This window comes from Delphinapterus leucas, chromosome 8 (genome assembly GCF_059928025.1).
Source record: "Delphinapterus leucas isolate spDelLeu-1000000601 "Yukka" chromosome 8, BTC_Dleu_Yukka2, whole genome shotgun sequence".
In the NCBI taxonomy this organism is placed as follows: Eukaryota; Metazoa; Chordata; class Mammalia; order Artiodactyla; family Monodontidae; genus Delphinapterus; species Delphinapterus leucas.
The window spans coordinates 28208559-28224460 of NC_143136.1; the positions used below are offsets into that span (position 1 = coordinate 28208559).

At 35.5% G+C, this 15902-nt stretch overlaps 1 protein-coding gene across 3 annotated transcripts in view; it reads right to left on the reverse strand.

The window, feature by feature from the left end:
- Positions 1 to 1467: 1467 nt before the first annotated feature.
- PIKFYVE (phosphoinositide kinase, FYVE-type zinc finger containing) overlaps positions 1468 to 15902 on the reverse strand; it is a 77542-nt gene continuing 63107 nt past the window's right edge. For all 3 annotated transcript variants that reach the window (XM_022567543.2, XM_089916436.1, XM_089916435.1), the window contains exons 33-43: positions 15699 to 15794; positions 14070 to 14153; positions 13209 to 13306; positions 11403 to 11567; positions 9949 to 10008; positions 9088 to 9264; positions 8203 to 8306; positions 7173 to 7301; positions 5824 to 6085; positions 5327 to 5401; positions 1468 to 4754 (exon numbers count right to left, since the gene is read on the reverse strand). In XM_022567543.2, coding sequence (XP_022423251.2) covers positions 4639 to 4754; positions 5327 to 5401; positions 5824 to 6085; positions 7173 to 7301; positions 8203 to 8306; positions 9088 to 9264; positions 9949 to 10008; positions 11403 to 11567; positions 13209 to 13306; positions 14070 to 14153; positions 15699 to 15794 — 1366 coding nt within the window. In that variant the 3' untranslated portion in view covers positions 1468 to 4638. The remainder of the gene's footprint in view (positions 4755 to 5326; positions 5402 to 5823; positions 6086 to 7172; positions 7302 to 8202; positions 8307 to 9087; positions 9265 to 9948; positions 10009 to 11402; positions 11568 to 13208; positions 13307 to 14069; positions 14154 to 15698; positions 15795 to 15902) is intronic.

The following is a 15902-nucleotide window of genomic DNA, read 5'->3' on the forward strand; positions in this document are numbered from 1 at the left end:
AAAACGTTAAAAAATAGAACCACCATATGATCCAGCAATCCCACTTCTCTGTATTTACCCAAAAGAATTTTTAAAGGAATTTGAAGACATATTTGCACTACCATGTTCATAGAAGCATTATTCATAATAGCCAGGAGGTGGAAGTAATCTAAATGTCCATTGATGAATAAATAAAGAAAATGTAGCAACATACACACAACGGAATACCTTTCAACCTTAAAAAAAAGTAAGGAAATGCTACAACGTGGATGAACGTTGAGGACATTATGCTAAGGGGCCAAATCCAGCTACAAAAAGACAAATACTGCATGATTTCACTTATAAGGACGAATCTAAAGTAGTCAAATTCATGGTAATGGAAAGTAGACTGTGGTGGTTACCACGAGCTAGGGTGAGGGGGAAAAAGAGTTAATGGGTATAGTTTCAGTGTTTGCCAGAAGAAAAAGTTCTGGAGATGTATTGTGCCATGTAACAGTTCTGAAGTATATGCTTAAAAACAAGATGATAATTTTTAATTTCTTTTCTGTAATTAAAAAAAATAGGTTTAGGGACTTCCCTGGTGGCACAGTGGTTAAGAATCCACCTGCCAACGCAGGGGATGTTCAAGCCCTGGTTCGGGAGGATCCCACATGCTGCGGAGCAACTAAGCCCGTGCGCCACAACTACTGAGCCCGCGCACCTAGAGCCCGCGCTCTGCAACAAGAGAAACCACCGCAATGAGAAGCCTTAGCACCGCAATGAAGAGTAGCCCCCACTCGCCGCAACTAGAGAAAGCCTGCGTGCAGCAACGAAGACCCAACGCAGCCAAAAATAAATTAATTAATTTTTAAAAAATAGTTTTAAAAACAGTCTCTTTTAGCGTTAACCCAGGAATTTTATAAGTAATTAATTTCTGACACGAGACGTCAAGATAGTGGGGACAGAAAACTGGTACTATGCATACACCTTTTCCACCACTGTTGGGGGTTGAGAGGGAGCAGAGCCAGGACGCCTGGGCATCCCTGGGCACAGGGGCCATCCCCTCTGTCCAGCGGTTCTCACTTTCGCCCTGTGAGTCTGGGCATGGTGAGTGGGAGTCGCTGTGCTTACAGCTGCGGATTGCAGCACATTGGATCCACTTCAGGGATCCTGTGAAGGGTGGGAACAACTAACAGTGGAGGCTGCCCTCCAGGTGGACTCAGCCATTCCCCGATGGGCAAGGCCAAGCTTTCTAGAGCGCCCCATAAGGAAAGCAGAAACAGAATTGAAGAGAGGCGGGAGGACAGAAAAGGCCAGGCCCGTACGGGGCAAAGTGAACCCAAGGATTTAGCACCCCCTTTCTGAGACCTAAAGAGGAGGGTTATTTACTGGAGAAAGAGTTCAATTCTCCCGTCGGAAGGGGGAAAGAATGAACAGAAGACAACACTGCTGGGCCGGGGGCACCAACTCCATCTCCTCTTAATTTCCTCAAGCAGATTCAAAACAAAGTGAAGTTGATTCTCAGTTTATTGTAAGTCCTCTTTTTACAGTATAAGTCTCCAAAAGGTCAAGGCAGTTTTATCTCATAAATAACATGTCAATCATATAAAACAGCGGAACCAAAGTAGAGAAATATATACAATATAATACATTAAGTGTTTTCAATATTGTTAATTGAATTTTTCATGTTAAAAGAGGCTATTTTGATTTACAATGTCATTTCTCTAGTTAAAATTAAACCTGTCAAAGACGTAATATACATTTCTTACAAAACAAGCAGAGCAGCATTAATAAAACTGCTCATGATTGTAATTTTTATTTTTCTATAATACAACTGCACCCGTGTTACAAAAACAAACAAAAAAGGCATTGCACTAGATGGTTTGAATACTGCTTAAGTCAGTATGTTAACACTTGAGGAATAATGAATGGCCTGATCTGTTTCACCACCAGGCTCATTTGCAAGGGTTTTCACTCCACCAGCTAAGCAAACTTTCTATACAGGTAGATTATTTTCCTCAGCAGTTTTATGCAAGCCCACGACACTAATGGGTAAAAAGCCAAGGAGAAGCTGATGCCACAAAAAACAATACAACCCTACTATTTACAATACCCAATAAAGGCCAAAGCTAGAAAACCACTCACTGCTGGATCCAGGAAAAAATTATAAGTAGGACATTCTGTAGGAAAATTTGAATATCTATAAATTTAAAATAGTCAATAGACTACAAAAGGGCTTGCAACAGCTTATTCCCCTTATTTTTCTTAGGCTTGGGTAAGAAAAAAGTGAATCTTTTTTTTTTTAAATAAAGTTTTGATGGCATCAAAACACTCACATTTATAAATAAGATTTTTATACAATGCGACATGTCCACATAGCTTTCTTGTGCTATCAATTATTCTCAGAATTCATTTTTTTATTCTAAAGAAGAAAGTATTAAGATTTCTTCCTCGTTCTTAACTTATCATCATCAAGGTTCTCCAGGCCTCAATGGGGAATTCAAGAGAGGTAAACAGCCATTCGTGCCTGACACTGAGTACATAGTATTTGAAAAGCCTTATGTATCTGGTAGTGGCCTAAACAAGAGCAGCAAGAGGCCGGGTGTATAGTTCTACCACTCAAAACAAATTAAATTTTATATTTCCCCTCCATTAAGACAGTTTTAAAAGGACAGATCACCCTTGCAAGGCAACAAGTATTGTTTCAGATTATATCATATTGGAATTTTTTTTAGCCACAAAATTACCTAAGCAGCAGCAGTACTTTAAAAAAAAATCGGTTCTTCAAGTCATGGGCAAGGAAAACAAAATCAACATGACACATTATTGTCAAGAGCTATTCCAATGGAGCATTCAAGCTATACACGTGGTACTGAGACTGAAACAAAGAAACAACGTGATTACAGCTGCCGGAAGACACCTGCCCCTGGAAGTGCTCCTGACTGGGGTGAGGGAAATGGACAGGATAAATAACCCCAAGCCTCCTGACAGAAAAAATAAACAGATGCAAAATATGTTTGCATTCAATATGAGATGCAAAATCCATGTTCCTGACACATGAGAAGTGAATAATGTTCCACATCTTTCAGCCCTGTACAACTCCTTTACTGGCCTTTGATATCAAAACTAAAATCGTCATTGTTTTGTACGTTTTCAAAAGGCACATCACATGTTAAAAAAGAAAAAAGTGCTTATCATCAGATCAGTAGTAAGTCCTTGGTCAGTTTGTTTCTAGTACAGAACAAATCATGTTTCTAAATAAGCACCAAACACCAAACTAATGCTTTCGTTTTCTCGAGCAAACTTTCCATAATGTTCCTATTTTACATACTTAGTCTCTGTAATTGGAATGTAACCAGATTTTTTTCTTATTATGTGAAAGGTGCAATAGAAACGTGCTACTATAGGAAGCCTGAAAAGAGTGGAACCCTTAAAACTTTACAAACCCCAAATTATCCTTATTACGGGAAAGAAACCAAGAGAAAATATTCGGGGTTGTGTTATTTCCTCAAAGACAGTTTAGTACACTTCTGATCACTTTTTAAATAAACAAAAACTCTAGTAAACAATAAGTTTCTCACTAAGAATATCTTAACTGTTAACATTTCTCAAGAGTCAGAACTGGCCTAGAAACTGGTACAGAAAGTTAGAAAACAGGGATGTCCATACTGGAAACTTCTTAATTTTATAGATGCCACATAAATTGCTAGTTATATTGAAAAGGATACTTTACCTTTATAAAAAATAAAGCAAGTGCTTCCCTCACCCAATTTATTGGATCAGGCCTAATTTATTTTTTATATTAAAAAAAAACCCTTCATTAATAATTATCCCTTTGGGGATTTAGTCACTGTAGACTAATTTACTGTTTCCCTGAAAGTGGGAGAAAAATCTAGAGTATGAGCATGTGTAGACAAGTGCAGTTGGGCATATTACTTGCACAAAAGCTGTAAATAAGCTTAAAAAAACAGCTCCAGGAAAAGGCTTAAAGTTAATGGCTGTAGCCTCCCGTCACCCACAGAGAAGTAGAGACAGAACTTGAAAAATATCAAACACACTTGAAAACAGGGAAAGATACAGAACATGACAGGATTCTCAATTTAAGTCAAATTCCTCAGTAAAACAAGAATAGATTGTATCAATCTGTTTAACTGGCCATTAATAAAATAATTCAGAATTTTTTTAAGGTTTCAGAAATTCTGATAAGAGGTAACATTCAATTGTTACATAAGAAACACAAAACAAATTCACCAGCTCTACAAATGCTTTCTAGGTAAAGAATCTGTCCAATATGATGCCAGGAGAGTCATCATCTATGAGACACTGTTTTCTCAACAGGATTGTTAGCAAATATGACAACCCATTTTTTCACCGTATCTCATCTCTAACCATACATTTGTCCTCAGCCCTTTGAAATGTGCCTAGATTTCAGCTTAAGTGAACAAAATGTTCATGCAACGTCCCAGCCTACGGATAGCTCATTTGTAGGTTTCAAAAACCAAAGTGCAAATCCATAGAGTTTTAACCCTTCAGGCTACAGATGGCCTCCACAGCCGCAGAACTGAAAGGGCTTTGCATACAGTGGTGAATGTGATGAAGGAATAAAACATGTAGCTTATTTTTGGTCCTTGGTTCCAGGCCCCTTTTCTTCCTGGTCCATTTCAAAATATGTGCTTTGTTTCAGCAGTTCAGACCCAAGCCTGTCCAGTGGTCTGGTACCATCAGGAAATACTTGTCCATTGCTTCACAAAATCTGGTCCTATACAACTCTGGAGAGACCACAGTCGGCATTTTACCTAGGGTTATGAAAGAGAAGAGGGAAAAGGAAGCCGTTACATAATTGATAAGACAACTGACTTCAACGGCTATGTTCTTTCATGTCAACAGACATAAAATGCCATGGTCTGTAAACAAACACACCACGGCGGGTTCAGAAAGGAGGGAGGGTGTTCACTGTGCCACATGACAAGGGACAGGTCCTTCTTGGTAGGAGTTTTTTTTTTTTTATTTTAAAAGACGCTCTTGCTTAGAGATGAGAGATGTCTAAAAGCACAAATGGCACTGGCAGCTCTCAGAGAACTTAGAGGATTTCAAGTGTTAATTCAGAACAACCTCCTGTTCAGAACTTCTGGCCTTTTTAACTTATCATTTTGAGAACCTCTGGCATCTTAACACAAATTTAAAACCCCATATTTCCCCACCTAAACAATTCCCCTTATTATTTGATCACCTTGGAAATGATGATAAAATCAAAGATAACCACTTATGTTTTAGAATTTTTTTTAAAGTATCCATTTAGTATATGTTAACTGATGAGGAAGATAATGACAACAGTTTAAAGAGTAAACAGAACAAAAATTCTGCTCACCTTGTCCTCCTAAAATTCCTGTTGATTTCACAACCATCTCAAGCTTTTTGTCCCATGTAAATGTTCGGATATAATCTGTTGCAGGGGGCGAGATTAGTAGTAAAGGTTCTCTTAATAAATATAAGCAGATGACAACCGCAATTACCATTACTATTACTTCTACAATAGTTATTGAGTGCTGGCAATACTGCAGGTGCGGACAATATGCCAGGGACTGTCCTAAGGGTTTTTACCATATTAATTCATTTAATCCTCATAACAACCTCATAGGGCTTCATCTTCAAGTGACTTTTGAATACAGATATTTTTGGTAAAAATAATGAAAATGGAAATGAGGAACCTGAATAAAAGGTACCAGAACAGAAAAACTATTATTTTTAAAATTTCAAATGAAAGTTTGTGAAATTATTCAATAAGCTATTACTACACCAGATAGTCTTCAAATTTTACTCTGGCTTAAATCATGAACTATACATAAGGCATGCTCATCAACTTACCTATAATTCCAACTACCAGCTCATTGCTGGTATCATCTTGCCCAACCAGCAAAGAATAATCTATAATGAGGTGGCTAGAAAGGAAGTGGGAGTCGCTACGGATTGAGGCTCTCAGCACAGCTTTGGAATGAGAACGGATATACAGAGGGTTGTCTCGAACCATTTTTAAGAGATTTTCATCCAGCAGGACTACATCACAACTCTCTTTCCCGGTATCGGTTTTTACATTTCGATTCCTAAGTGAACCCTTCAAATCAAAAACCTAGCAGAAAGAAAACTCTCTGTCATTTATGTGTGAGCTGTTACAAATGGTTAATTAAATTAAAAAGGCAGAAAGCTTCCTTGTAGCCACTACAGTTATAAACACTTTAAAATGTAATTTTAAAACCTAATAGCTTATGTAAGTCACTAAATGCATACATTGTAATTGTATAATACATAAAACACATGGTGATGTAATTGTATCATGAAATTAATAGCTAGGTACTCATTTATTGAAATATACTGACCCATTTAATCAGCTCTAAGAAACATTAACAAGTAACTCCAAAAATATATTGTTGAATCATAAAGCAGTTTAAAAAACAGATGCAAACATTCAGAGGAAACTTTTAAGTACTGATACCAAAACTGTGCAATTACTTAGGACAATGTAGAAGCAACAGCATATCTCTAGGAATTTCTGGGCATTAGGAAAAGCAACGCACTCAAAGGTCAGGGACCTGGGTACTAGACCAGTGCGACCTGAAGTGTTATTCAACAGACCACTGCTAGACAGGCTTTCCTGGTTCATGATGACAGAGAGGCTAGTGCCAGAATGTAAATCAATTACATCATTAAACCCACAATTTAGTACAGCAGATGCTTCTGCCATAGCAAGACATTCTCGATGAAGAAAGCAGTGCATTAAATTACATTCTATTGATTAGTACAAGCTCTTATCTCACCACGGACTGGAAACAGCTCAAGGACCAGCACATTGAAGAGTACTGTTCTAGAATCTAGACCAACCTGAGTTCTAGGCATAGCTGTGTGACTTTGATAAAGTACTCAATGTCTCTGAGCCTCAGTTTCTTCATCTTTAAAACTGTTATGTTGCATCTGCCTTCTTTTTCTATAATTCTGTGTTTCTAGGATGTTGGATATGTTAAATTTTAGGACCAGTCCACAATATTCCTCTTTATTCTTTCCTACAGGGTTCAATAACTCAAAAGTTAAATTTTGCCTAGTAACCAAAGTGTAATATTTACTCTCAAATATCATGTTACTCTCTGACTCATTATGTTCAGGAAGCAGAAATACAAAGGGTAAATGCTAGCTAGATGCTTTGCATAGTCCAGTATCCTTACCTGTGCCATCTTTCTCCCATAGAAAAGATTTTCCATGACAAGGAGATCTAGCTTCTTCTCAGTGTTGTTCTGGGAATTCTTATAACCAATTCTGTAAACTCCAAGAATCTTCGCCAATGCAGTGGGCCTCTAATCAAGAAAATAGTAAACTCTTATCAAAAAGGACTATGTATGAATAGTATGCTTAGTGAAATAAGTCAGTGAAAGATAAATACTGTATGATATCACTTATATGTGGAATCTAAAAGTAATACAAATGAATGTACATGCAAAACAGAAACAGACTTAGATATAGAAAACAAGCTTGTGGTTACCAAAAGGGAAAGGGAATGGGGGAGAGACAAATTTTTTGTATGAGATTAATAAACTACTCTGTATCAAACAGATAAGCAATAAGGGTATATTATATACACAGGGAATTATAGCCATTATCTTGTAACAACTTACAATGAAGTATAATCTGCAAAAACACCAAATCACTATGCCGTACACTTGAAACTAATATTGTAAATCAACTATACTTCAATTTTTCAAAAGGATTATTTATAATTTAATACCAATATCTGGATTATTCGTGTATTACCCAAACATGATTTTCTATTAATATGATCAGTCAGAGGACCTTAAAACAAACTCAAACCTTTGAATCTATGAAGTAAAGCACCAATGCCAACAAAATTATTAGATCTTTAACATTCTCCCAAGGGGTAATCGTTCTCAATTTCTCAAACTCACAAATTTTATTATGACATAATTCCTCCAATAATAGGCAATAAACCCATAAATGGAAAAAAAATCTATGTGACTCTTTCATACTCACGGGAGGCTCACTGCTTCATGACAAGTGGGTAATCTCTCTATATATATGTAGGAAAAAGAGTTTGAAATCCCTGCATTCTACCACACCTCAATAGCACAGCAGAGATCTAGTCATGTTCTGTTCACATATTACCACGGAGAAAACTGCCATTAGGACTCTCAGGATGTGAAAAAGCCCAGTAAACTTACAGATCAAGGTTTGGGTTTCTACCTTTTGTTGAACGGCATTTGTAATATAATTGAAGTAGTGTGGTGCAAAGTCAAGGAAAGACTGGACTTCCAGACGAGGCATTTGCTTCAAAATGAATCTATCATCTAAAAGGCAAAAATTTCATGTTTATTCAATTGTAATATTTACTGAGGTATTCCAAAATAAATCATTCTAAAAATCCCAAATGATCTGTTTGCTTCACATTTTTAAGGGATATTTTCTGACACCACTGAGAAGATTTTGATCAGAACACAGTTCTCAAGTAATTGAAGGTTTGGAAGGGCTTCTGAGGATTTATATAGTCAAGAAACCTCTACTTGCGACAGTACCACACCTGAAGTCATAGCTAAATGATCTATTTTTTTTTAACTACCAAGTAAAATGTTATAAATTCCTTTGTTAACAATCCAATAAGTAACAGTTATGAAAGTTCTTATCTAGCACATCTTTCCTGATGTATTTTCTCAAATAATTTCGCTTTCAGTGAGTATGGAAAATGGAATGTGAAATAAAAATGGTCATGATCTTCTGTAAAACTTTGTAGGTTAAGAACTTGGCCTTCTGGTTTTCAGGTCAAATGTTTCTATTTTTATCTTTCTCTCATGAGCTCTGAGGTACCTTTTGAGTCTTCTAGAAGTTCTCTGTTATTATTTACATTTGGAAAACTCAGGACTAGAAAGAATTTAATAAGGATTTGATCAATATTTGTCTCTCATTACACACCATATATTCTTTTAAATATGCTTCTTTCATCCTCTCAAGCATAAAAAGAAAAACATGTTTGCAAAAAGACAGTATCATATTACCTCAGTTCAAGGGGTTCATAAATTATCCGAGGGAAAAAGATGGATACCGCTTAATTAGTAAATGATTAAAAAGACTTACCTTCAGTCGCGTAAAAGGCAGCTCCTGATTTGCCTCCTCGGGCCTGCCACGGAGAAGAGTGAGAAAGGGAACGAATGAAATCTTCTTCGCTGCTGCCCAGAATCACTTCTCGCATCTTATGAAACTCTCCCGCATAGTAGAGACGACAGTAAAACTTGGCGTTGGCATCGGAAAATTCTATAAACAGAAGTGTTTTTTTAAAAAAAAGCTCCTCTGGATCAGAAATACCTTTTCCTTTTCCTTCTTGCTCACTCCCCACCCCCACCAAATGCAATCATTTAAGTTTCTCCACGATAGCATTTTTCACATTAAGTCTACTACATCCCTGTTTATCACAATTCAGTTAAAGTTATCTTCAGGAAGGATTAAAGAGCATCTTATGACCACCCTTCATATTTCTAGAAAAATCAAACAGAAAATAAGACCCATTTCTAATTTTATGCTGGTCACTGTATTTTCATCATTGTACTTTTACATCTTAAATTTTTCTATAGTGTTATAATGCTGGATAATAAATTTTGGCACTCACACGTACACACACAATTCTAGATGCCTTACTAAGGCTCTTTGGCTCTAGATTACACAAAAAGTAATTATTTAAACATCAGACATTGCATTAAATTATAATTTATAAATTAATTGTAATTTTGATTAAATTTATAAATAAATTTCCTTCTAAATTAAATAATGTATATTTTATAAACTAAATTTAGACTAAACAAATGTTCATCAGTACACAGACTTAATATTCATTTCAAGAAGTAGAATATTTATCTAGTGAGAAGCTGGAAGCTTCAAATAATGGAGTTTGCTCAATTATAGTCCTGGTCCCCAAACCAAAGGTATTTATCTCATACTTACGGAGCTCCACGTGAGGATTTGTGAGTTGTTTCTTCTGTGTATCTCCTCCATCTACTTCATCTAAAAGATTTAACATCATTAGTAAAGCCAAAGTTTTAGATAGTTATCAGGTCATTTTGTCTGTTCTTTTTCCCCTGATATAATACTAAAAACAAGTCAATTCATGTTATCCTAGTCAAGTCACTCTCAAGCAAGCATCATGTATACAATTAACTGTGTAAATTACAATAAAAATCTATGTACCTTTTGAAAGATTAATTTTTAGATTAAAATCAGAGAATTCAGATTGAAGAATAATTTTTCTTATAGTTAAGTAATCTCTATGATAGCAATAAAATAACTCAGCTCTAACATCACGACTTTCTGTGGCTTCTTTACCAGAGTTTATGACCAGTTTTCCCTGTGTATGGAATAATGCTTCCCCAATAGTCTGAGATGCTTTCTTTATCATACACTAAGATATATGTACAATATAGAAAATATACTAGTGTCTACTTCAGAGCTTTTTTTTTTATTTGACTGATTTGTCTGGCAAACCTACTGCCAGATCCACTCTAATTATTGCAGAGTTGCGATACATTTTAATATCTAGAAGAACAAGTCATCCACTAAGTTTCACATTTCAAAATTACTTTTTTCAAAGCACCAACGCCTTCCAAGGATCACAGCCCAATAGCAGCCTATAGAATACTTAACGCATATCTTAATTACTGATGAAAACTTACCATGCAGTTCCTATTTTTTAAACTAATAATTCATGATCTAACCCAGGGGTTGCCAAACTATTCCTGTAAAGGGCCAGATGGTAACTATTTTACTCAGTTGCAACTACTCAACTTGCCAATATAATGCAAAACCAGCCAGACAGTAAGTAAATGAAAGGGTGTGCCTGTGTTCCAACAAAACTTTATTAACAAAGACAGGTCAGCATAGTTTGCCAACTCCTGGTCTAATAACCCTGTATTCAAACACAATCAGGTAGATATATTTTTTAAATATCCAAATGAAGGTGGGTATCAACAGCTTCCACCTTACAGAGACTGGAAAAGAAAGGAAACGTCTGAGGGGGTAGTGGGATGAAAACATTTGAATATATACTGTGAGCTACATAGTGAGACACATGTTTTACATGTATAATGTCACTTAGTCCTCAGTAAACCTTAGTCCTCAGTAAACCCAGTAAACCTTGGAAGACACTGCTTTTCCAGTTTACGAGTACAGAAAGTAAGGATTTCTAATTCCACCACACAGTAAGTGATAGCAATGACATCTGAAACCAGTTGGATCCTCCAAGCGCCATGCTTTTCCCACTCTACCCCCACCAAGGTGTGAGAAGAGAGGGAATGCCCTGGTCTCAGCAACAGAAGCATCTACTTCAAGCTATAAGGAACATAACCAACTGAAATAAGTAAATCAAAACCTAGAATAAGCACATTTGGTCTCCTTTAACACACCTTGAGGCTCAATGCCTTGATTCTCCGTTCCCTCCTTGCCCGTCTGCCCAACCTGGTAGTAAGCACTATCTGCTCCACGTAAGGTCTCTCTCTTCTGGGAAGAGAGATCAGGGCTTTTCCCTGCTGTCCCTCGGAAGAAGGACAACATTCCAGAAGCCTTTTTGGCTAAAAATAAGAGGTAACATATTAAGTACAGGTCACTGCAAGTAGAAAAATAAAAATTTTCAACTCATTCCTTTGTTAGCAGTAACCATTATATGAGAGTAATAAATATGAGTAACACTGATAGTCTTATTTGCACAGATTATTATTCCACATGTTTCATGGGATCTTTAGGGGGGCAGTCAAGCACTCTTATTATCAGAAACATGAAAGAAAAGCAATGTTCAGATAGCTATATATCAAAATGTGAGAAATTATATAGAAAGCCTTTTAAAAATATATTTCTAAGGCTGTCAGAATATCTTAAGCAACAAGATTAAGTTAAGGCTGGGTTCTTACAGTATCACAGTATAGTTAATTAAACTAATACAAAACAGTATTCCAAGCTACAATGCGTCAAAGTTAAAGGTTTTTATATCATCTGTCTTCCTACACTTCAACAGAGCAAAATATACAATTTTAGTTTTAGCATTTTTCAGAAATAAGTAGTACAGGATGACCAAAACTATCACTAAAGCTTGCTCTATACTTTTCTTCTTAGTTTTGAGCTTCATCATATCACTAATACATATGATCCTAATCTTGTACATTTACCATTAACAAAACCCACATCAAATGTCGATCATGAAGTGCTTACTTAGGGCAGCAGACACCATTATGGCCTTAATATCCTTAATATCCAATCCCACCTTGTTCCTTGCTAACAGAACTCCAATTTTGTTTGAGGCAGCAATGTGTAGAGTCCCAGGAAATGAATCATGATTTATGTAAGCCAACCAGGACAATGCCGCTTATCACTTTATAAGTCTCCTTTGCAGGAAAGGGTGGCCATGAGACTCACTTCTAACCAATGAGATTGAAGGGGGAAGGGAATTTCCCAATAAAACAGAACAGTTGCAGCTTGTACCTCCCTTCCTTCTGCCTCAAATGCAGGCATTAAGTGGGACGTTTTTGACCATGAGTAAAACAAGAGAATCAAAGAGAAACTACCCCTATGTTGTCATTACAATGCTGAGTAGCTGAACCAATGCTAGCAACTGTCTACCTGCAGTTGCTATCTTAGAAAAATAAACTGTCATTCAAGACCCAATAGTCACTTGAGTTTTCTGCTCCTCGTAGTGAATATTCCTGACTGACAAAGTCAAAGAGATCCAAGTTCAAATCCCAGCTCCCCATTACTTGTGTAACCTTCAGCAAATTGCATTATCTAAGTCTTAACTTACTTTCTGAAAAATGGAGATATGTCAAATAACTCTTATGGGGTTATTATGGGAATTAAAGGAGACAATACATGAAAAGTTCTTTTCACAATGCCAACAATGCTGCAAAAACAAACAAGCAAAAACTGCTGTTATATTTCTTCAGTTATATGCTTTAAACTGAAAGCTCTAGCCAGGAAGGCAGATTTTTTGCATAGACCTATGAGTTTCTAGGAGTTTCAAACTCAATAAACTTAAGGTAAGAATCAAAGAAAAGTGAAATATGTACAAAAGAAGATATACAAAAAATTTTACATCCATACTGTATTTCAAAGACCAGAAGTAATATATCCTTGCCAGATGGCATTTCTTATTTAATGTGTTTTCTTCTTCAAACCACAATTACAAACAAAACTAGGAATTACTTCTCCATTTGTAATCTTACTTGGTTGTGGTTCTACTTCTGCTGTACGGTTTGTCTGTCCTCCACTGATCTCAGGTAATCTAATAGGGCTGCTACTCTTTGGTCTGCTGTCTAAAGTACTAAAATGAAAAACAAAAGGAAAGTTGGTTTTATATGATTCAGACACAAAATAGCAAGTACTCTAATTCCTATATTAATCTACCCCCCACCTAACCCCACCCACAATATCAGAAATCTGATTCATAATTTATATAAACACAGGTTAGCATGGAAGAAAAAGGCTTGAAATGTCTACTGGGCTTAAGAAAAAGCAAAATGATAAAGCTATAAAAGCGTATGGAAAAATATATGAAAGTATATAGGCTCTTGTAATATTTTTCACAAGTCTATCAGAGCTATATTAGCATCCATAAGTCCAACAATGACGACAATTTCTGTCTCAAATGTCTAAAATACTGAACACACTTAAAGAACTGGTTTGGTGGGGGGTTGTTTTATTTTTTAACTGTTAAGATCTTTAATTATTATGGAAATTTCATAAATACTTTAAATTACAAAATCAAGCAGTAGTTTACTAATTTCAGAGTTATTATTTTTTAAATGAAAACAATAAAGAGAACTTAAAATGTTGAAAGTTTAAATCTGCAATACACAATGAACTTCTATGACAAATTATCAGAAAACTGTATCCTAAGAGACTTCTTAAGGTCTTTTGCTATACCTGAATTTTGTTCTATCAACTATTGGCTAAAGGATGAGTGCCACTGACTATATTCTAGAAACTTTTATATTGACAATAAGCTAAAATAAAATTGGAGTAGGAGAACCTAGAAAATGATGACGTAGCTCAATGAAAATAGATTTTAATCAATCGCAGATCACCTGTTTGTTGAAAGCCCTTCTTCAGCACTGTTCCGCAGAGTCACTTTGGACAATTCTTCTAAGGCATTCCGGTATTCTTTACAACTTAGGGTAGAAATAGGTTGAAAAACGTTAAACATTATGGTCTTCTTTTAAAGTAAATCATATGCTTTAGAATAAGCTTTGCATTGTAGAAACACAATCATTGTAAGCATCCATAATTAAACAAACACAAGTTAACTAACAAAAGTTATCAAGTACAAGCTTCATGAAGAAGGTCAATGTCTTCACAAAAATAATACAAAATATGACCCAACACACCAACCAGGCTCAATATCCTAAGTATGATTGTCAAGGCCTCCACACTAACATTTAGATCAAATGCCTTCAGGGGTTGAACAGCTAACTGAAGAGCACGAAACTTCACTGTTTAGTATAATAGAGAGGAAAGGAACTTAGAGTACTTTTCAACTTAAAGGTATTGAACTTTAAGAAAAAGCATATTTTTTTAGTTTGCATTGGCCAAAAACATCCAACTCTTGGACTAGCAGTCTGGAAGCACTGATTTAGATAAATCAGATGTTAGGGAACAAGGGAAGCATCTTAGCATGTATTATTTTTCCAAGACATTAGAAAAAGGTGACCTCAGCTAGAAAACTTGCTTCCTCATAGTACAAAATATATGTTTTTCTTGGTTGACTTTCTTGCCTTTCTTATCTATTAATGTAGTATGTCTAAACCAATAAAAGGAGAAGCAAATACTATTTTCATAAACGTCAAAAGGCAAAGATAAAAAATTTATCATATGGAATCTTCTAAAGGAAAAAAATTCTTCATTATCCAAATAGTAACTCTAAACTACATAAATGCTGAAGCCTATAAATCCATCTTGTTTACCCCTGTATACCCAGTACCTAGTATACCACACATTGCAGACATTCAAATATTTGTTGATAAATGGACAACTTGTAACCAATATTAAAAATAAAATTTTAATTTCAATGTCTTCCAAGAGGAAAAAAATTTTTATTAAACATCTTAGATTCTACTTAAACTAGGTTCTACCACTACCAAGATACCATTAAGATTAAAAAGCTTTATTCTTTTAGACATGATATATAAATATTTTTAAAGAGGGGTCCTTCTTTAAGACACATGATAACTGTGGGCATGTAAATGGGTTAAGGCATAGGAACAGCATTACTCTAAGTAAGGAAACTTTACCTGCTATGTGTGGGAAGCAGGAAGGAAATGAATGAAGAATACAAAAAAGACATTCAGATGATATAAGGCAGATATGTTCCAAGTATTATGTCAATAAATAAAGCAAAGGAAAGGATACAATGGATACATATTATAATACAGAGAATGGTTAAAGGATATTAAGGATTAGTAAATAACTTGCCTAGTTAATTTAATTATTAGGAGCTTAAGAATCATCCTGTTATTATTTGGGTAAAGCGTACATTATCAGATACAAAAAGAATAAGCTGTCACATCCAAAGATATATTCTTTTACTTATATTTAATATTTTACATTTACTTATATTTTGCTCTACTCTATGTAACAGAACTCAAAATACAGCGATTAATAAATACACACAAAATATAAAGATACAACAATAGGTGAAAAAGCCCCATGAATAATACCTGAGAGCAAAAGCAATGATGGAGCTGGGCTCCTTCTCACAGACTGCAATGGGCACTCGTTCATGTTCATACATTAAGTAGTGTTTATCTGGATCACTGTTCAAAATTTTTAAATACATAAATCAGAACAAAATTAGCAGAAAATCACATATACAAACCATTAGCACTACTACAAGTAAATCTCAGGACAATTTTAAGTTAACT